Here is a 20509-nt window from a genome sequence, read left to right as displayed (position 1 = left end):
AACTTAAACGCTTTATTGCACGCCTGTGCCGGGCCGAGAATGCGCTTGCCCGCAGAACGAAGCGCTAATATAGGGCTGAGAGACGCGTTATCAATGTGGCGTCACACCACAATTATCAGCAGCTATTATTATCACTATCTCTTGCACCATCACTATCTCAACTATAATTATCACTATCTCTAGCACTAGCTGTCATTATCACTATCTACCACTATTTTTTACTATCTATCTACTATCACTATTATTATTACATATATGTTGCTTATAAACTAGTTCATCAACTTTTACATTTTATTTCAATTACCATACAACATATGATTGACAGTTCGTGCAGACACTTTTGCAGACTTCAGTCTACAACATCCGACCACGCCACTCACGAGCCAAGAAAGTATTTCACCTTAATAAACAAGATTTCCCACTTAACAAGGGTGACACCAGCCCGCACTCCTAACTACAAAGCAGTCAGTTGGGGCAGCTGTTCTTTCCAGCTTACTAGAGCTTTTGATATCTTGAGAGCTTATTAGAGCTCCTGAAAATAAAGTTGGAATGTACAAAGGATGATCAACACTACTCTGTGTGACATCAAGGCTAAGATATAAGAGCATCTAAAAAATACCATTCAGGTAGAAGCAATGACTGAGACCATGCTCAATTTTAATAATAAACAGGGACACAGCTTACATTACCTTGTGAATCCAAGTGTCCCAAAATAAACATGAATTGCCATGTGCGAAAATCTCTAGGTTTGCCAGGTGTCGTTTACTCTGAACTCTTGAAGTTGAGCGACCTATCCCTTTCAGCATTGAGCTTCACACTGCTGGCTTGATTGTAGTCCATGAAGTGCTGAATTTCAGCAGGCATTGGTGTAGGCTTGGATGATGGATCAACATTTAGAGATATTAGCAAGTCATCCAATGTTCCATTCACAAGTGTCATTTTTACCACACATGTTGCACGAACAAAATTGTCTTTGACCGTGACCAACTCCTGCTCAATGTAGATGTCTCGACCTTCCCAGTACACAATCTAAGGTAAAAGACAAAAGAAAAAACAGGGTGCAAAGTTCATGACAAAATATTCGGAGAGACAGTCGCGAAAAACCCTGACCCATGGCACATTTCCATACAGCTTAAGCAAAGGGTTCACCACAAAAGCAATGTAATTGCAAGCATTAGCCTAATAATGGTAGGAAATGTAATGCACAAACAGGATAAAAAAATAGAAAATATTGAGACTAAGTAAAAGAGATGAGCAGTTAGAAACGCCTGCACAGAAATTTACCTTCTATACCTGCACAGCAATCCTTTCAATCTTCTATCCTCTCCAATTATCACGAGTGAATGTTTACATAATGACATACCCTGAACAGCAAACCTCTAAGTATGCCCCGAGCTTACTGACAATGATCTGCACTCAATATGTAATATGAATATAAAACTAAATGCAACAGCCATGTTTCCCAGCATATTCATGCTTTTAATGATGTGGCTATTTTGCTCATTACATTATCATATTCTTGAAGCTAACCTTCAGCAAAGCAACTACCATTCAAGTTTACGCGAAATGAAAACAAAAAAATTCCTCACGTCAGCCTTCCGTGCATTGTGGAGAGAAGGACACTGGTCTGACCGGTGAAACAACACTAAAGGAGGTATAAAAATGCATGCAAAAAATTAAGCTTCTTTGCATTCCCTAAACAAAGAAATGACAGTGATAGAGGCCTGTAAGGGGGTGCAGTTATCGCATCCCTTCCCCTATCGGCTTTCCATTGGAAGCTTTTTAAGTTATGACATACTACGGTGGCAACAGTCACATTTTTTGTCCCAGAGAAAATATCTAATTCCACTATTTCTGTAAATAAAAAGCTGGTGTAAGAAGCTGCACTTCCTGAATACCTCATAGCTTCCGCTGTGTTTTGATGTCCCTGCTATTTGATTTTGCTTTAACTAACGACAGAGCACTGCTTATAGAAGAAGCATCTACTTTATTATGATATGTTGTGCTGTACATCTGAAAGAAGCATGTGAGCCATATGGAAGGCTACCCAGAAAGGCTTTATATAATTTATAGTGTGTGTAGCCTTCAAGAGTACACACAATCAAGTGTGGTATTCAATAACGCATTGTATGCCATGTTTCTGGATTAGGAAAACAAGCGTCAAGGTTACTACTCAGTGCATTTACAATGCATTCACAGAGGTGACCATATCATTATATGTAGATTCTTCACTTATCCAACAAACGGCAGCACCTAGAAAATGCTACACAGAAAGTTTGAGCTAAGGACCATAGTAGCATAGTAATGATGTCGAAAAGCGGTACTTCTATTGTAGAACAATGCAGAGCATGTAGTTTACTTGTCAGGCAAAGCTGATCATTAGTACTCTTCACAAAAATTCAGCTAGTTAAACTATCATCACCACGTACACTACACTGCTTAAGGCGAGACACTGGTCTTAAAATGAGAACGTTTAATACTCGAGATACTGAAATGATATTAGGTGTGTATATGTATTTCTTCCTCCTAGTTTCAGTATACCTCAATTAGTTCCCATATTAGGAAAAATAACTGAAGCCAAATTAGGTAATTTATTATGGGTCATTAAGACACTTTACCTAATATTTTCTGCTTCCGACTGAAATGGAGATGCAGCCAAAGACCTGCCATGTGGAGCTATGCTATTTATATTGTTATTGAGGTACATCATCATATAAAAATGTTCAGTTATGTCAAAGCACCATAATTATGAAATATAATTAGATGACATTATCGTTCACAAAATTTGATATGTTCGACTTAGAAATAAAAAGATATAGCTCCATAGCTTAGTTCCTTCTGAATTTAACAGTACAAGATTACATGAAATTGCACCATAAAAACATAACGAGAACTGCTGTAAGTCCAGTCATGTAGGCAAAAAACAGATGCTGAAAAAAGCGCATTTGAAGTGTGCGTGCCAGCCATTTGGAGGTCATTGTGAAGGCCTCAGAGAATGGCGAAATGCAGACATTCCAAGAGTATTTCACAGTAGTCAGTAATACTAGGATGTGGAGAAGAGCGCCAGCTTTTAAGCAAGGTCACAGTTGCAGCCATCGGGGACACATTTGCGGGAAGCGACGGGCGTGGAGTTCTGCCGCATTTTGCTCCGAAGTTGATATTTCGGCGCTTCGTAAGCGTCAAATATATCGTTTTTCAGTAATTCGAGGCCGAATTTGACCTTGAAACTTTAGGTAACTACTTTGGAGCATACTAAACCCGAATATACCATTTTTGAAAAATCAAAATTTTAGAATTTTTTTTCCCATTTCAAGACTCACGTCTCCACTTGAATATTGCTGACTACTAAATAAAAACTTTACTCCAGTAGCAATTTTAATATGGCTCTATATGTTTTCGAGATGCTTCCATGAAAAACAACACTTGAATATAAGCGCTTCTGCATTTCGCTTGACCTATATAGCAAATGAGATAGCTAATATCTGAGGTACTTAAATGTAGATTGCCATATGCACAACACCTCACCTGGGTGCCCTTCGGTGCTGCAGACTAAAAGCACATATTGAAAGCACGTGCCATGTTTGTGGCATGTTTATATTATGTTTCACACGATGAAACAAAACACAATAAACTTGCCTTGGAGCGTATCTCGAAAGCCTGGAACACAGTAACTGGTCGCCGGTAGCGTACAACTTGTGCACTGATAAGCAAGTGTGCCTTTAATTTCTTTGCTTTGTGCCACAATCTATTCTTCAGACCAAATGCAGCTCGGCCAAACTCAAAGGCTCGAAGGTATTTCGCATTGTTCATATGCATCATGTGATCGAGGTCGCTGAGCGAGCACCTGCCTGCAAAAGAAGAGAATGATGTTAAATCACAACATACGAAAACACAGGAATTTCAACACAGTGTGACATTACACAGAAAGAGCACAGCAGGCTATATTAAACAAGAAAGAGAGAAAATCATTTAGTTAAAAAGCGACAAATTAAGTGGAAATGATCCTGGGTATGGAGTACCAGAGCGAGTTGGTAGTCAGACTGGTCCAATGCCAGCCAGGTACTCCAGGTAGGGAGGGGGTGGGATGGAGAGGGGTGATTGGATGGGGGCTACTGGGCACTAAAAGAGTGTTCCAGATTGGCATAGAGTGAGGAGGCAGTTGAGGCAGGAGGCGTCAGACTGCATATGAGAGGTTCAGGTAACAGTGGGTGAGTGAGAACAGTGTTTGTGTGAGGCTTGCAGCGAATGTGAGTCTGGGTGACGTTGAGTTGAGGGTGGAGTTTGGGGAGTGTCTGAAAGGATTTACGGCATGTGAGCTTTGACTGAGCTTCCTGAACTGCAAACAGCTTACAGCACTTGTATACAACTTGATCGGCATTAAAGGGTAAAAATTACCGTTATTTAGCAGCCACCAGCTTGTAAAAAATAAAAATAAAAATCCCACATTGAGACCTAGATTCTAGCAGTTAACAGAAGAAAACAGTTGATTCCGGAAGCTGCGCTTTTAATGATGTCAAATAAGACCAAACTAACCACTTTAGATTCACAGTGAAAGCAAAAATGCATTGTGAAAAGTAAGCATTTCAAGTGGGGAAAGGAATGTATGCACTAAAAACCACTTACCTACCTTATTTAGGCTCACAATTTTTTCTGATCTAAGCAGAGCAACAGGTGTGATTTAAAGAATTTCTACAAGCACTTGCTGCTGATTTCTGACGTTTTAAATACGGCACTTAAACATTTTCACGTTTAGCAATCTTGGAGGAATTGTTCTAGATTAACTGTCTAAGCAAAAGGTCAGCTTTAGTCACCTGGGATAACTGCACGTTTCCTCTCGAATTCTGCAAGTTCGATAGAAATATATGGTGGCTGCCGATCAGGAAAAAAGATCGACGGAGAGAGTAAGGAAATGCTAATAAGTTTAACCCGCATATGTCCGGTTAGCAGTAGCCCTCTACGGGAAGCGAGAGAGATAAAAAAAAAAAGTTGAGTTCTTCGTGTAAATAAAACGTGACCATGCTCGTGGGTCCTTCGTGACCAATAAAAACAAGGAGAGTTTACACTGCTGGTGGAGTTTACGCACAGGGGCTTCCTGGTAGAATTATAGAATTGTTTACCTGTCGTGACATCAGGCTCTAAGAGGGGTCGTTTCAAATGTCTCCATCGCAAGAAGCCAGTTGTCATAAGCACGATGTACTGTAGGAAGTAGTTCACATCAAACAAGATATACAAAGTCAGCAGAAACGCAGCGTAGAATCCCATTGCTAGAGTCACGAACTGCTAGACTACAACGAGACACATTGACGCTCGCTTCTTCGTTCTTGCAGCCAGATACGACCTACGTTAGCGCAAGAAAACGTATATCAACTTTGTCAACAGAACGCGAACGTGGCCCCATTTAAGTCATAGCAACTCGTTGCCACTCGCGAAATTTTGTTTCGTACATGCCCACCACTCATTCCAATTCATTCTTCTTCACAGCCAGCACCAATGTTGCGGATCCGCGTTGCGAGTTATGCGGCCTCTCCTAAAAGTGCCGGCCAGTGCAGCGCTGAAAGCAGTGGCTCAAGATACGGCACCTTTAAGTGAACATTAAATAATAAAAATTATAAAATTTTTGCAAAATAATAAATATTTTCTTTAATAATGTCCAGTGGAGTCGCGAATATAATCTGCCGCAAGGCTTCCCAAAGTCACCAGGCAGGCATAATGGCGGCGCCCGGTCGCGCAGGTCTGGAAAGAGCTGCGGTCGGCGTTTTAACAAGAGCCGTTGAACATGACCAGGCGGCACGTTATACATCCGCGTTGGTATGCTACCAAGAAGGAATACAGCTGCTTATGGACGCTATTAAAGGTAGGTAACGCCCGTTTGTCTGGCTCACAGCAGAGCAGCCGTGTTGTCAAACCTCTTGACTTCAATACAGAAACTTCAGACAGTATCAAACGAGATCACCTTCGGGATCGGGCAAAGACGTACATGGACAGAGCGGAAAAAATTAAGGAACAAGTTTTGAAGGAGAAAGCAGGTCTGTCACTCGCTGAATTGGGTTGAGCTTTGTCGTACTGATTGCATGGTTTTGTGCGTTTTAACTGCTCTCTTTTCTTGCAGCTGGCACGTACCACGAGCAAATTCACATCGAAAGCGGTTCTGTTGGACACAGCTACGAGCAGACGTTCGGGCACTTACTGGATAACATGGTGACGTCTGTTGAGGTTGACGACGCTTACGTGCGTTCAGTTCACCAGGCAAGTGTGCACTTTCTTTCCGAACTGGTAACCATGTGTGAGCAAAGAAGCCTGTAACACGGTCCTTTTCTGTAGGTAGGTTCAGAACTTTGTTCGTCTGTGTGAGCTGTTGAAGAAAAAATGCCCATGTCTGAAGCGGATCAAGCTGATCACTGGACTAGACCAGGTGAGATTTAATGATGGAACCAATGTTGATTGTTTTACACATATGCATTAATGATAACAACAGTGCATCTTAAAATCCATTTAAATGCTACGATCTGATTATTGCGTTTTTACTAGTAACCATGTGATCTTTATGATAGACACTATGCAGGAGCAAAAAAATTTTCTGGTTCCTTGTTGCATTAGTGTGTGTAGAAAAGCATAAATAAAGCCCACAACTCGGTTTCACTATACCATGTAATATATAGCGTGAACAGCATCGTCGGTGGTGCATCGTGTACAATGCTAAAGTTACTTTTCATCAACAGTTCTTTCTTTTCTTGCGTAACCGCAGCAATGTCCTAGTGGCTTGAGCATCCGCCTCGCATGCGGGAGGTGCGGTGTTCGATCCCCAGTGCCGCCGGGTACCCATCGGTGATACAATGGGTAAAAGCTTTCTTCTGCCTGGTGCTCGGCTTCTTTAGGGTGAAATGCTTGGGAAATGGGTCTTTGACCCCACGTGGTGCATTGAAAACTACCTTGCGCCTTGGCTCTCTTTAGCCAAAGCAGCCCGTGCACCATAAAAATTCATCATCATTATCATCGTATTTCTTGTGTGGATAATTGTGCTTCCTCAAACTCTCTTTCCAGCGTGACCAGCAGTCTCAGCTTGAGAGATTGTCACAAGTCAAGGCAAGCCTTGCAGACCATGGCATCGCCTTGACTACTGAGTATTCTGATACCCTGCATGACCGAGAGATACGGTATTGTGGATTTTGGGCATTAGTTTTCTTATTAGTTAGGCTGACTTGGTGCGTGTTCATTAATTTGCAAGCAGACACTGTAGGAATCACTTTTTGCATATATTAAGCATGAAATGCTTTTAGCTTCTATTCCCAGCAAATTCGCTAACGTCGTCCAAAAACTGCTGTGAATCTGAGGTCGGATATGAGACCGAATATAAATTTAAACCTTTCCAAACAGTTCCTAAATTTTCCATCTGAATAGCATCCAGCCGAAAATTACTGCTCCATATCATACTCTGAGCAGGATTTGAAATCAGTGCCAGCACACAGTAGCTTCATTTTCCAGTACCTTATACCTCTAGGCTAGATTGGCAGAGTCTTACACCACATGCTCTGCTCGGTAGCCTCTCATTTTATGTGTGCTTTGAATCATTGTCTTTGTCATCTTTCATCTGATAGTTCTGTCAAGAAATAGCAATGCTTGTTTGTGTCACTAAGGGCTGCTTTATATCGCCACACACAAAGGTGAGAAGGCAGCCTCAACGGCCTTACGTGTTGCTAGGACCGAAGAAGAGCGGCCAAGCGTTGTGGCATGTAAAGGAGAGAAAGTGGCGAGGGATGCTAAGCGCATTGGCTTGCGTGAAAAAGATAAGCGGCTGAATGCAGCAGTGTGTAAAGCAGCAAAAGCAACAACATGCGCCAAGTGTGCTGTCCATTTGGAAGAGAAACAACCAATGGAGGCAACTTTTGAAGTCTTGAAAGCAACCAGGGATATATACCTTGTGCCATGCCCTTGTTATAGAATAGAAGAAAGCAAAAGTGGTGGCACATTCAGCAGCCAAACGACATGGCCCGTACTGGAGATCGGTGAACAGTCTATGAGCTGTCCGTCAGTATCTTGGGTCTTTCCTGCAATGCATTTGATGCTTACAGCTACTTTCAATTACGAGATAGACCACAAGTTATTCATCTGCCAGGCATAAATTTACCTAAAAGATGAAAAATGCATTTATTTTTGGGTTGTGCCATTAATCAAACATTTCAAATAGTGCATCAAATTACAGTGAATTAAAATTGGCCCTAAGCCATGCCACATTCTTTTGTAGTGTTTAGAAGCCATCCTGCAATTTTATTTAGTACTGAAAAATAAAGGTTTATAAACAAATTGAAGAAAACGTGCCCTGAAAATATGATAATTCATGGGCAGAATGTGAATAGTATATTAGGCCGTGCACTTTCCGATGTTTATTTTTTGAAAATTTGGCCGATGTATTTGGTGCTTATATACTTTTTTGAAATCGAGGCTTTAAGGCTAGCTGCATGGTGCAAACTGTAAAAAGCAAGGATAATCGGTGAAAAAGTTCTTAAAGCACACAAGGTTACAGAAGTAAAAGGCACAAATTTTATGGACGTCTGTATAAATGCTGTTTACAGTTGATTGTAATAAATACAAGCAAACTTAGACAGACTTTCATATGTCATGCCTGCATGCTGCTTTGTATTGAGAGAAATTATTGTGGGACTGTAAAAAGAGTGAGAAATAAAATGTCCCTGCCGCATGCAATCTTTAGAATGCCCACTCAGCATTAACGCTTGACACAGGACAGCATAAAATATCCAAAGGTGCTCAGGCTAGTGCTGGCCAGTCGTATGCATGCAGTTTCCAAAACAAAAAAGAGTCAATGACAGCACTCACCGGGTATTAGCGGTAAGTATGGAACTCCGACTGAGCTCCTTCATATTGCACTCATCCTGCACTACGAGTCTGTAGATCTGTTCATATTGCTTGAATCCATCCTGCACCTCGCTTTACACAGAAGGGTTAACTATGTGGACTCGGAACCAGAAAGTCATCCATGAATTTCAAATTATCGGGGATGTTCTGTTGGATGATCTTTAATCACTTGTCTTTGAGCACGTTGTAGTGTGCTGCAAGAAATGCTATGAGTTTGATCCTCGGGTCATTGTCCACCACATTGGTTGGGCTGTCCATACTTCCATAACTTCCAACTGGTGCCTGGCTCCAGTTTTCTAGCAAGGCAGCCAGTTTCATGCCGAGGGTAGGATGCATCTTGTACACGAAGGTCGTTTCTCATCACTGTAGCGTCTTGATAAAGAGCCAGCTGCCTCGTATACAAATGTCATTTTCACAAGATGTTCTTACGAAGACTCGGAAGTTGAGACAAGTGCTTTGAGTTTTTTGCTCTTTTGTCCAACGGTGTTGCAGCTTCTAAGAAAGGGCACAGTTTCACTACTGCAGGACGTTGGCGAGAGCTTCATCAAAAGAAAACCACCTCGAAGGGCTCACTGTGGAGAAGCACTTTGTTCAAGGCCTGAGGAATGCCACAATGTGTTGAACTTACTATGCAGTTCTTGGCTGCTCTTCATCAGAGCCGGAAAACGCATGATGAAGCCTTGCACAGTGAACTCATCCAGTTTCATTCCTTCAGTGAGTGCAGTGCTCAGGAGGTGGCAAGGGCGTTTGAAGTGCAGCGCTCCATAGTCAGTGTGCGACAGCCGATGGTCTGTGTGCAGCTTTTGCATGCATGATGCCAAGTCTGAGCACAGGACGCAAACATCACGAAAACCTCTCCGAATCTTTCCCAGAACATCTTGCGCAAGCATACCATGAGCAATAGCATTACACTGCTGAAGCACTTGAATATCTGTCATTTAGGTCTTCCTTTGGAGAGCCTCAGGGTCGAAGAAGGTTACCAGTATGTCGACCGTTCGACAGCCGCACAGCTTGGGTGCATTGACAGTCAGAGAAAGGGGTGACCATCGCATATTTCCCGCAATGCCTGACAAGTCTTTGGCAACGTCGGATAAGTACTTGCGGTACATTATGACAGCAGACAACATCTTGTGGGCTGTGGGGCACAAGCAGCGGAATAGCTCTCCAAGGGGCCCATCAGTCTTGTTAAAGGGTAAATAAAAATGATGCAAATAAAGATAGAAACCTCATGCATGATGCTTGTTGCTATAACTTCTACCACTTCATTTTCTTGCACAACTGGTGCTGCTATGGCAATGATGAAGAGCAAGCTGGTTTCCTCTTTGAGACTCATTATCACTGGTACAGCAGAAACTACTTGCAAGAAAAGCAATGAGCACACTGCAAATGTAGCTGTAGTATATGGTTGGGAACTGCAATAATGGGCCAATGTTGGACTGATATGGCAGTCTATGCAAGTTGATGGCACATTTGCCATCACCAGGCGCACCGGAGAGCAACTTTGCTGCGAGTATTCAAACAAACCACATAGTAGTGGCTTGCTTCAAGCTTGCATGAGGGTAAAGAGTGCCGAACAGAGTTATAAGAGGAGAATATGCCCTCTGTTTAATTTTTTTTAAATTCTTACCTCCAACTCGCAAGCTGTGAGGCGCTGTAATTACCAGCCAAGCCTTTCTTATTTACAGTTCGATCAACATCACTCTATTAGTTTTTCATCATACTGATGACTGCAGAATGTTGACTTCAGATAATTAACTTCCCAAGCAAAAATTGCCGACTTAAAAATTGAAGCCACTATTTGCACATAGTTTCTTTATTGCCAAAAATTAATGGCAGTTAAGTAGTGCTGCTCACTAGTCTTAGCAGAGGTAGTACTATCATCATCATCATAATTTATTACATCCTTAAAAGCTCTGGCTGGGGTATTACATGGGGGGGGGGGGGGGGGGGGGAGGGGAGGGGTTGAACAGATGAGATGATATGCACACTGGTGGAACTAGTGGAGAATGACGGAGATTGGGGAAGTTGTGGTATAGTTTATGGAATAGACAGGTGTGAGAAATTTTCCGTCTAAGGTGTAGTGGGCCGATACAGGACTAGTGTTCTTGGAAAAAAAATTATTGTAGCCCTGCCTCGCAAACCGGTCATGTGGTACTGTTACCAGTGGATATAGCATGCATGTCCACTGGTACCTTGAGACATTTCAGGCAGCTGGTTTATGCAATTCTGCCGAAATAAGTTCTTTTCTGCACACCCATGTCTTGTGAAATTTTCTGCCGATGGCATGTAGACTACCCGGAAGTGAAATGCCCCAGGTAAAAATGCATTGTAGAATTTGCAGTAGTACCTTTTTTGTGTGTGCGCCATGCATTTTGTGGTATTTGTTCTTTCCCTTTCCTCTTCCTCCTTGTTCCTAGAAGTATGTCACATACTTAGCTAGACAAGGCTAACTATGCTTCTACATGGTCAGTGTGTGCCTTCACTTCAGCCTGTGCTGTAATACTGCACCTTGCTTGAAAATGGAACAGCTGCTACATTTTCATGCTTGGCCACTCTGCACCTGAAATCTGGATTGGTAAAACAGCGCAAAAAATGACAAACCGGAAAAAAAGAAGACACGGGACAAGCACCGACTCACAACTAAGGCTTTATTCACAAACCCTATCATTTATAAAGGAAGATACACAGGATGACACATAATCATATGAACTAAAAAACATAAAAATTGAGCACAGATGCGCTCGACGCTGAAGAAAAGCCCAGGAGCGCGAGCTCCGTATCAGGAAGACATATGCTACAAGGTTTACTGAGGAGGTTTGGTTGCGCCTTCAAAAACTTCCTGCGTGGTCTGACCCTTGTGGGTGCTAGCACCTGTGTGTAAAACAACAATGCAGTGCACTTTTTTTGTTTTTCTTCATTACCTCAAAGTAGCAGAAAAACAGCTAACAAATGACAACCAACCGTCTTATCTGGTGGCTCACTGTCAGGGTTGTAAGGTAGAGATGAAAAAAAAACTGCATTGTTGCATCACACACAGGTACTAACACCCACAAGGATCACAACATGCCAGAAGTAATTGAAGCTTTTATATTACAAAGGAGCAACAAAACCACATCAGTAAACCTTCCATTTGTCTGTCTGATAAGAAGCTTTTGTTTCCTGGTAGTTTTTAAGCATCGCGTGCATCTGTTATTTTTTTTTTTACTCTGTATGGTCATGTGTCATGCCTGTGTGTCTTCCTTCATAATTGCTAGGTTTTGCGAATAAACCCATTGTTCTCAGTCACTGTTTGTCCTTTATCTTACATTTTTTGGTTTGTTGTTTTTTCTGTTGTTTTGTCAGCATTAATCTTTACCAGTTCGCCCCACTCAATGTTTCGCTAAGTCTAAAATCTGTTCCATGATTTTCAGTTTCAATTTTCACCGCGTAAAATTCGGTTGTGTTTCCGTCCTGTCTACGCCTTCCTCTTGGGAATGTGTCCTTTTCTGTTGCTTTTTTTTGTAATCATGGACCAACTGGCGCATCTAGCTACACTTTATCAATACTGTTCCACAACATTCTAATTTGAGATGAAGCATTTGTAGTTACTGCTGAGGATTCTTTGAGAACTACTAATTTTCGCAGTGTTCTTGGTTGTAATCATTATTAAGGATAGATGAACAGTGTAACATGTCCACCAGTTGGTCAGGCTATGCGTATGTTCTGTCCTCAAACAGGTTAGATACTGGTTGGATCATCAAGATTGGAAGGGGCCTGGACTACTTTCGCCCAACACCCAACAAATTCAGCCTTGGTTTCTTTGACCACGACCTCAGAGCATGCCACGAGACTACAGTTGACATTTTTCACAAAAATTATGTTCATACATCTTGATAGTGCCTGTGTCGCGGGATGTGCTTTGTAATAAATGCATTATTTTTGCAAACATTTGATTTTTGCCTTTATAGCTCGCTGCCTTAGTACTTTTTTTAACATTTTCAGTGACAGCCATGATGCTATGCTAATGAGTTGCATAGACAGCTTCATCTCGAGATGGTAAAGCCATGAACTTAGCATATTGTCATGAAACATGACTGCTCAGACTAACGCAAGAAACACAATGCTGCATCCTGGAACACTGTCTTTCTTTATTTTAGTCCATTGTTCAATGCAGAATATTTACACACACATGCGCACACACGTAATGACATGGTTCACATATTTATACACGTTGGTTGAGCTTCTTGCAGTGCCTTTTCACAAGGATCCCTCGCATCAAACTGTCCCTGCAGTGGCAGCAGCACTCCTTCTGTCCAGTGTCCGTCATCTCTGCCTGCAAAAAACTTCACGCTTGTAAGGCACATCTTGTTGTCTTGCAGGAAAAGAACAATAGGGAACAGTTTTCACTTGTGGGGTCACCAAAGAGCACTGCGCACTGCACAACGGTAGAACCTCATTGCACTGACTTCCCTGTGTGTTGGAGAGACTTTGTGTTTGTGGAAGTGACCAAGAAGGACAGGCTGGTCATTCCGAGTGCAACTTGGCCCATCCAGCTTGCAGCGGTCGGCTGTATAGATGCACAGATCCTTTGGAATAGGGAATCTATAGTGTACAGGTGGTTTCACTGCCATAATAAAGCAACAGCGGAGTAACAATCAGAGTTCAGGTTAATTCATTGTGCATGTGGACTTATGACATGGTCGTTCACTGTTCTTCAAAACTGTTGTCTACACCCAAGTTCTGCTGTCTTTTTTTCATGAAGAGAGTGTTTTAAAATAAAATCAACCGTCAAGGCAAAGAACTATCTGGGAGGATAGTAGCTCACTATGAATTTATTCTAGAACCCTCTCTGGATGAAGCTAGTGTACACAAACTTACTGTGCAAATTACTGAAAGGAAGATGGAGAAACAAATTTACTGCACATCACTTTGCCAATCTGTGAAATCAATTTTTAAGGGTATGCCTTAGGAACCAGAAAACAAAACCACGCTTTGCACTTACTGTTCACGCTTGCTGCTTCAAATGCTGCTCTGATTTGAACTCTTTCTCTGTTAGAGGCCAAATATGATAATGTGGCGCGCTGGCCTGAATATGGTTTCATCACATGAAACCATATTCAGGAAATCCCAAAGGGGACTTTGTGTAGCTGATTCTAGGCTCTAGTGCAATAGTGACACCTACTCAGTGAGTAGTTGTGGTAAAAATGCATAGTGAACATGTTCCCCTCCTGAAAGTAGTTCCTCTTAAATAATAATGCTGCATGACCAAGTTAGAAGCTGAGGCACTGCTATGCTAATTACACACTATATTATATATGATTAAGCACATAAAGACACTGTTTTGTCTGGTCGGTTCCATGTAATGTCCCGGAATTTGGAAATTTGGTTTAACCAATTGAAGGAAAGAATGTATCTGCCCACCATGCTTTCCTGCTGTTTTTCTTTTGTAAGCTTTTAAACATCCTGCTGAAAAATGACTCTATAAAAGTACCTCTAAAAACTTACATGTAGGATCATTAAGCACAAACCGCAAAACCCGCTATTTTCATTTTTTCTGAAAAGGGTGAATTAGAAATTAAAATTCTAAATTAACGTGCCACTCTAAGTTCTTGCCTTCTTCAGCAGTACCATGAACAACTGAGGTTTCACCTTTAGTACTACTCTGACATATTGCCAGTGCTGCTCATTAGAAAACTGGGGTGGTCTCATGGTTAATGTGTGAATACATAAGTTGGATGCGAAACCAACCACCAAATTATAATCTTACTGCTGGTCCCCACATTTCTTATAGTGATCTGACTGAAAGCTAAATCTTACTGACAGTACATGTCAAGATTATCAGCATTGTTACATCTGTCAAGCAAATACGGCTATATTTTAATACTTCCATGAAAAATTTTCATACCACGAAACTGGCTAAGGCATAGCAAACACAACTTTAGTTACCCAATTCGTGCTGCATAGGCTTGGAAAGACCGTTAATAAAGTTTGTCACTGTACAGGCAAGTCCACACGAGCAAGCGAGTCTGGTCACTGCCAAACTTGGACCAATATGGCTTTTTGCTACCGGAAGAAAATTACTAAAAGATTTTTACTTTTCTTGACGAAACTTGGATTTATTTTTTAACCTGAAAAAGCAGAATAAGTTTCACATCCTAAGGCTATACCCTGAGAACAAAGGGAACTTCAATATGCATGCAGCCGCCGTGGTGGCTCAGTGCTTGGCTGCTGAATCGAAAGACGCGGGTTCGATCCCAGCAGCAAAGTTCGCATTTCGATGGAGGTGAAATGCTAGAGGCCCGTGTACTGTGCGATGTTTGTGCACATTAAACCCACATGGTAAAAATTTTCTGGAGCCCTCCACTAAGGCATCTCTCATACCCTGAGGTGCTTTGAGACGTTAGACCCCGATAAAACCAAATACAGTACGAATGCAGCTTGGAAACTTGGCTCCGAGCTGCTAACAAACATGCTGCTCCTATAGAAGTATTATTTGTGAAGAGGAAATGGTCCCACAAGATCACATTGCTGCGAGGATGTTCTTGTGTGGTAACTCAGTGAAGCACAGTTCAACCATGTCATAATTCCATCTCGGCATGAAACAGACTTTTACCCACAGGCAAAAGATGCAAATACGTTACGAGAAGCGACTGCAACATTCAGTCGCTGTAGAAAAATGTGTGAATTCTGAATCTCAAGTTACTCCTGAATATGACTCATTCCTCTTGATTGAACTGCCACGGTGTTTAAACTCTGCAACTAGTCAACCACTGCAAAGGTAAATGAGGCTAAACTAGCGATCCACCTCACATGGCACAATTCGCACACGTGTAAAATGAGAACAGTGGTGAGGGACGGTCGCAACTGGCGATGTACCCACGTCCTCAGTGGTGGCATCGGCTCCGTGCAAACACAATATGCGATGCTGCGTATGTGTGTGTGAGATGGGCTGCATGGTGGGAACAAAAATGCACTGGTGCACTTTGGGGAGTTACATCCGAAACAAAAAAAAAAAGAAGCACGCACAAACAGATGTCAACTACAATCAAGGAACAAGCGCGGAAGGAAAATGTTCATTCTGCACCCTTCACCGCGAAAAGTTAAGTGGCAAATGCCGCATCACATCACCTTCCATGGCTTCACACACTAATCCTTGCGACACCTATAAAGATGCACAGGTGTCTCACAGCTAGCACCCTTAACACTTAATTGTCCCCATTGGAGTAGTTTTGCTGTAATACTAAAAATAATGGAATCTTTTGAGTATGTTGGTAACCACCTTTGCCATAATATCTTGCGTGAACAAGACAGGCAAACAAGGGAAACAGTTTTTTTCCTTTGTTGGTACACAGTAGGTGTGTGCTGTAGAAATTCGTATTACTGCATTTATTCAAGTCCTGAAGAAGCCATGTTGCATGAGAGGCATGAAGGGGCTCCGTTTAGTTCCTTCGATGTTTTAGTGCTTTGAAAAATCTCAGTGAATTGCACATAATTTTATACGTTGCCATATTAAACTAGCTGCACAGGTGCAAAAAACTGAAGACACAGCCACATGCCTCTCCTTCACTGTAGCTAGGTATGCTTCCTGTGGTACCATCAAGTGCTGCTGCTTGTTCCAGCTGTCTCGCACACATTCAGTGCATGAATGTGAAGCAGTGTCGACGAGGCGATGGAAACAAGGAGCAAGGCACAAATTCGAAGCTCCAGTGGCAAAAAAAATCCGGCGACCTCACTGGAGTTACTGGGGACAGCGGTACAGGTGCAGCATAAGGGTGTTAGCCGTCGGACAGCAGTGCACCTTAGCGTGCCGGACACCGTTTAGCGCGCAACGAGTCCATCGTGGCCGTGAGAAGACGCTGCGTCATCGGGGCGCTCTGACTAGACCTCGGTGCCGTCCGCCGGCGCCTCGGGAATGCTGGGCGGGTAGCAGCTTTGGGGCGTGCCGGCCGCAGCGCGATAGTAGGCCGACGGGTGCTCGTACGGAGTCCAGCGCGGCGACGGCGGCTGGGCGGCGCCGATCTGGTCGATGAGGTCCGGCCCGCGGTGCTCCAGGTCTCGCACGCGAAGCGTCTCGAGACCCGCGTACGGTTCGAGCGGACTCTGGGCGTCGGCCCGCTCGACCAGGGGTCGTCGGTCGCCCTTGGTGCGTCGGAGCGTGTCCGTCAGCTCGCCGTGTAACCGTGCGTGCAGGTCGTCCGTGGGCGGCGGCACCACGGGCATCGGCACCGGAATGGGGCTGCGTGCCAGCGAGCGCCGGTCGATGGTGCCTGCACGGGAAGGAATGGAGGAGAGCACGGACTCGTCCGTCGAGTAGTCGTGCTCTTTGACCACCCAGACGCCTGAGGACGACTCGACGCAAAGGCCCGGGTCCAGAGGCTCCAGCTCCGACGGCAGACCCTGGTAGCTGTTGGTCATGAGCAGGCGCGGCGGCTTCTGGATCGGGTTCACGAGAAGCTTCACGTCGGCCGCGTCGCCCGTGGCCGGCTGTGACTGCTGCTGCTGCTTGTCGTTGTGCAGCGCCTTGTGGTTGCTGTTGGCCTCGGTGCGCTTCTTGCGCGAGCACAGCGGCGCCCCTCGGCGGCGGCCTCGGCGTCGGCACAGCCACAGCGTAAGACCGAACACCAAGAGCACGGCGAGGGCGCCCACCAGGATGCCGATGACCATGCCCAGCACGGGGTTCTCGGCGTACGAGTGCTGCTGCAGCTCGGTCGACTCGCGCGCCTGCTCCGTCATCTCGACTTCGGCCGTGGCGCCCCCGCCGGCGGAAGCGCGCACTTCGGTCGGCCGTTTGGTCACCTCCAGCGTGAAGTTCCGCACGACGCGGCCCGCGGCGTTCTGTGCGGAACAGGTGTACGGCCCGGCCAACGGCTCCTGCACGAAGCGGAGCGTGAGCTCGGAGAGGCGCTCGCCGTCGCCGGCGTCCTGGGTGAGGACGAACGCCTGGCCCGGCTCGCTCTGGTTGGTGAGCGGCTTGTCCTTCCACAGCCACGAGATCTCGGCTGGCGGGTCGGCGCGCACGCGGCACTGTAGCGTGACGTTGCTGTTCTCGTGCACCACCATCTCGCCCGGCGTGCTGCTGCTCGCGTTCAGGAACACCGGGGGACACGCCATGTCCTCGCTGGACAGGCTCTTCCACGGTTTGGCGTTCAGCCGCAGCGGCTTGTGGCACGTGGGCGAATAGAAGGAAATGTTGTTCCTCTCCAGCCACATTCGGAACGCCCGGAGTTGGCAGTCGCAGCGCCACCGGTTGCCGTCCAGGGCGATCTCGTGCAGCGAGGAGAAGGGCGCCATGGCTCTGCCTGGCAGAGTCTCCAAAAGGTTGTGGTCCAGTTTGAGGACCTTCAGTTTGGACACTCCCTCGAACGCGCCGGCAGCCACGGACTCGAGCCGACACTCGGTCATCTCCAGGTGGGTCAGGTCGGACAGTTCCGCGAAGGCCATGTCGGCCAGGGCCGTGATGGGGTTGCGGTTCAGGTTGAGGCTCTTGAGTTTCTGCGTGCTGCTCAGCGCCGCCGTCGGCACGGCCGACAGCTTGTTGTCCGACAGGTCCAGCTCGATGAGGTTGGTCACTTTGAATAGCGCCAAGTCGTCGATGTGACTCAGCTCGCAGCGGGACAGGTACAGCTTCTGGACGTTGGTGAGGCCCGCGTTGACGAAGGCGTGCTTGGGCAGCGCCTGGATCAGGTTGTGGGTCAGGTTGAGCACTTGCAGATTCTCGTCCATGCCCGACGGGAGCGCGGAGAGTTCCAGGAGCGGGCACTCGCCGTACCTCTTGCCGCCGCGCCAGATGCACTTGCAGCCCTCGCTGCACGTGAAGCACAGCGAGCGCGGCAGCTGGCTCAGCGCCACGACGAGCCACAGCAACTGCAGCCCGGCAGCCGGCATGGCTGCACGGCGCCTCAGCGACGCGCGCCGGCGGTCAGCGGGCCGCCGCTCCTCCGGCGGTCGTCGTCATAACCGCCGATCATCGCCCGGATAGTCTGCGCAAGACAAAAAAGAAAAAGATTAGGCTTGAGGCAACCCCCGGAAGCCACTACAGTCACGAGCACGTCCAGCACCTTTCGCGAAGGAAGGGGACAGGGGCGCATTTATGGGCGACTCTCGGAATTCCTGTTTACGCAATGCATTTCTTGAGATCACTTTGGCAGAAAATGTGGCGGCAAATTTTTATATTTGCCCCTTTTTAAATCTAACTGAGAAGGGAACATTTCAAAAATGTGTTTCTTAAAAAAAAAATAAAATGAACACGCAGGTTGGTATCAAACGCAGTACAAAATGCAAGTGCAAACAGTCTACTCTGAAACGCGGCACTCTTTCCGGAAAGCACGGAGAAATTCATACATTTCAGAAACGCACTTGATGTTTCCGCTCAGCGTTGCGTATGCCAAGGGCATCCGCCGCGGTGCTCAGTGGTTTGGCTGTTCGGCTACTGATGCCAAGGTCGCAAGATCGAAGCCCGGTCGCGGCGGCCGCATTTCGATGCAGGCGAAATGCAAAAACGACCGTGTGCTGTACGATGTAAGTGGACGTTAAAGACCAGGTGGTTTCAATTGAGTCGTTTCGGGACGTTAAAGCCCACCAACCGTGCACCGCGATGCGGGAGAGGGAGCGTGCATCGAGTCACCCCGCGTGTTTACGTCAGCGACGGCGACCCCAAGCCAAGAGTGCTTCCTTCCTACAGGAAAATGCAACAACCGAAAACTCGCACTCTTAAGTTTGTTCATGATGGCATAAATATAACGCCGACCGTGCATACACTCGATTGCGCCGCGTAGATTCTGTTCTAAAGGACGAACATGCAACGCCTGCGGATCCTCCGCGGGCGACTGAAGAAATGCAGAGCAGGAAACTTAACTAGGCATGATGCCCAATTGCCTGGGATTTCTTGCTTTTTATGACCCCTGCCACGCGTGAAGAGCCAAACGAAGACGCCTGCCTACACAGTGCATCGGCAAACACGTCGCACTGCAAATTGTGTTTGATCATCGAGCCAAGTTAGCAGCAAAGTTTTTTTTCTCCGTCGCGACAAGGGCTCTGTCACTACAACGAGTTCTGGCGAAGGCTCAGTAATTCTGGTGCGCGGTGGCAGATCCGAAACAAGGCTGCTCTGATATTGTCACATATAGTCGAAGTTTCGCACTGAGACGACGTGCTCAAAAATCATAAAATGAGCTGACTTGACGGAGCACTGCCGTTGTTGTACAAAGACTGCAGTCACTCACGGAAGGATCTGACCTTCGCGGATGATGACAGTGCACTGCGGCTGGATCGGGGACATATACAAACACACTGATGGTAGGCTTCAAAGGACGCTAGGGAAAGAATCATTAAAGGGACAGGACAGGCGCCACGCGCTTTTAGTGACGACGCGACGCGAACAAGCCCGATGAAAGCCGCCCCGGCGTCTTGCCTCTCGCGAAGGAATGCGCGATCGAGGGGCAAAAGGCAGATCCGCGCGCGGCCTGGTTGTAAAGAGATGTAAAGAGCACTCGTCTCGTCAGCGATCCCCTCGTTCCCTGATGGCAAAATCAATGTGACCGCTGCGCCCCGCCTCCCACGAGTAGCGGCTGTACGAGAATCGGGAGGGCAGAAACAAGCTGGGCTACACGCGCGCGTCCGGGGCTAAAGTGCGCGCTCCTCGGCATTCAACATTCACGCC

At 45.6% G+C, this 20509-nt stretch overlaps 3 protein-coding genes across 7 annotated transcripts in view; 1 reads left to right on the top strand and 2 right to left on the bottom strand.

The window, feature by feature from the left end:
* Nucleotides 1-273: 273 nt before the first annotated feature.
* Nucleotides 274-5501, bottom strand: LOC144128835 (protein THEM6-like). Of its 2 annotated transcripts, XM_077662590.1 has the most exons (4): nucleotides 5118-5501; nucleotides 3637-3848; nucleotides 1590-1645; nucleotides 274-1029 (listed from the first exon to the last, which is right to left on the bottom strand). In XM_077662590.1, exons 1-4 carry the CDS (start codon nucleotides 5260-5262, stop codon nucleotides 942-944), a joined length of 501 nt encoding a protein of 166 aa, XP_077518716.1. In that variant the 5' UTR covers nucleotides 5263-5501; the 3' UTR covers nucleotides 274-941. The 2 variants fall into 2 exon arrangements, with proteins under 2 accessions (XP_077518716.1, XP_077518715.1); XM_077662589.1 differs by lacking the exon at nucleotides 1590-1645 and having other exon boundaries at nucleotides 5118-5500.
* A 173-nt stretch (nucleotides 5502-5674) lies between these two features.
* LOC144128834 (MIT domain-containing protein 1-like) lies at nucleotides 5675-12803 on the top strand. 2 transcript variants are annotated; one of them, XM_077662587.1, is made up of 6 exons: nucleotides 5676-5854; nucleotides 5925-6026; nucleotides 6110-6246; nucleotides 6326-6412; nucleotides 7042-7154; nucleotides 12588-12803. In XM_077662587.1, exons 1-6 carry the CDS (start codon nucleotides 5710-5712, stop codon nucleotides 12742-12744), a joined length of 741 nt encoding a protein of 246 aa, XP_077518713.1. In that variant the 5' UTR covers nucleotides 5676-5709; the 3' UTR covers nucleotides 12745-12803. The 2 variants fall into 2 exon arrangements, with proteins under 2 accessions (XP_077518714.1, XP_077518713.1); XM_077662588.1 differs by lacking the exon at nucleotides 5925-6026 and having other exon boundaries at nucleotides 5675-5854.
* Nucleotides 12804-12978: 175 nt separating this feature from the next.
* Nucleotides 12979-20509, bottom strand: part of LOC144128833 (uncharacterized) — a 265849-nt gene continuing 258318 nt past the window's right edge. For all 3 annotated transcript variants that reach the window (XM_077662584.1, XM_077662586.1, XM_077662585.1), the window contains one exon: nucleotides 12979-18830. In XM_077662584.1, the coding sequence (XP_077518710.1) occupies nucleotides 16729-18735 (2007 nt within the window). In that variant the 5' untranslated portion in view covers nucleotides 18736-18830 and the 3' untranslated portion in view covers nucleotides 12979-16728. The remainder of the gene's footprint in view (nucleotides 18831-20509) is intronic.

This window comes from Amblyomma americanum, chromosome 4, assembly GCF_052857255.1.
Source record: "Amblyomma americanum isolate KBUSLIRL-KWMA chromosome 4, ASM5285725v1, whole genome shotgun sequence".
Taxonomy (NCBI): Eukaryota; Metazoa; Arthropoda; class Arachnida; order Ixodida; family Ixodidae; genus Amblyomma; species Amblyomma americanum.
This window is presented reverse-complemented; position numbering and strand designations above follow the sequence as displayed.

What these genes read in the sequence shown, in the direction of transcription:
- LOC144128835 (XM_077662589.1), bottom strand. Translation starts at nt 5,262, where the DNA reads ATGGGATTCTACGCTGCGTTTCTGCTGACTTTGTATATCTTGTTTGAT. An exon ending in AGAGCCTGATGTCACGACAG is followed by an intron (nt 3,849 to 5,117) that starts GTAAACAATTCT and finishes CTTCTTTTGCAG; the next exon opens with GCAGGTGCTCGCTCAGCGAC. An exon ending in CTTTCGAGATACGCTCCAAG is followed by an intron (nt 1,030 to 3,636) that starts GCAAGTTTATTG and finishes CTTTTACCTTAG; the next exon opens with ATTGTGTACTGGGAAGGTCG.
- LOC144128834 (XM_077662587.1), top strand. Translation starts at nt 5,710, where the DNA reads ATGGCGGCGCCCGGTCGCGCAGGTCTGGAAAGAGCTGCGGTCGGCGTT. An exon ending in GCTTATGGACGCTATTAAAG is followed by an intron (nt 5,855 to 5,924) that starts GTAGGTAACGCC and finishes ACTTCAATACAG; the next exon opens with AAACTTCAGACAGTATCAAA. An exon ending in CTGCATGACCGAGAGATACG is followed by an intron (nt 7,155 to 12,587) that starts GTATTGTGGATT and finishes GTCCTCAAACAG; the next exon opens with GTTAGATACTGGTTGGATCA.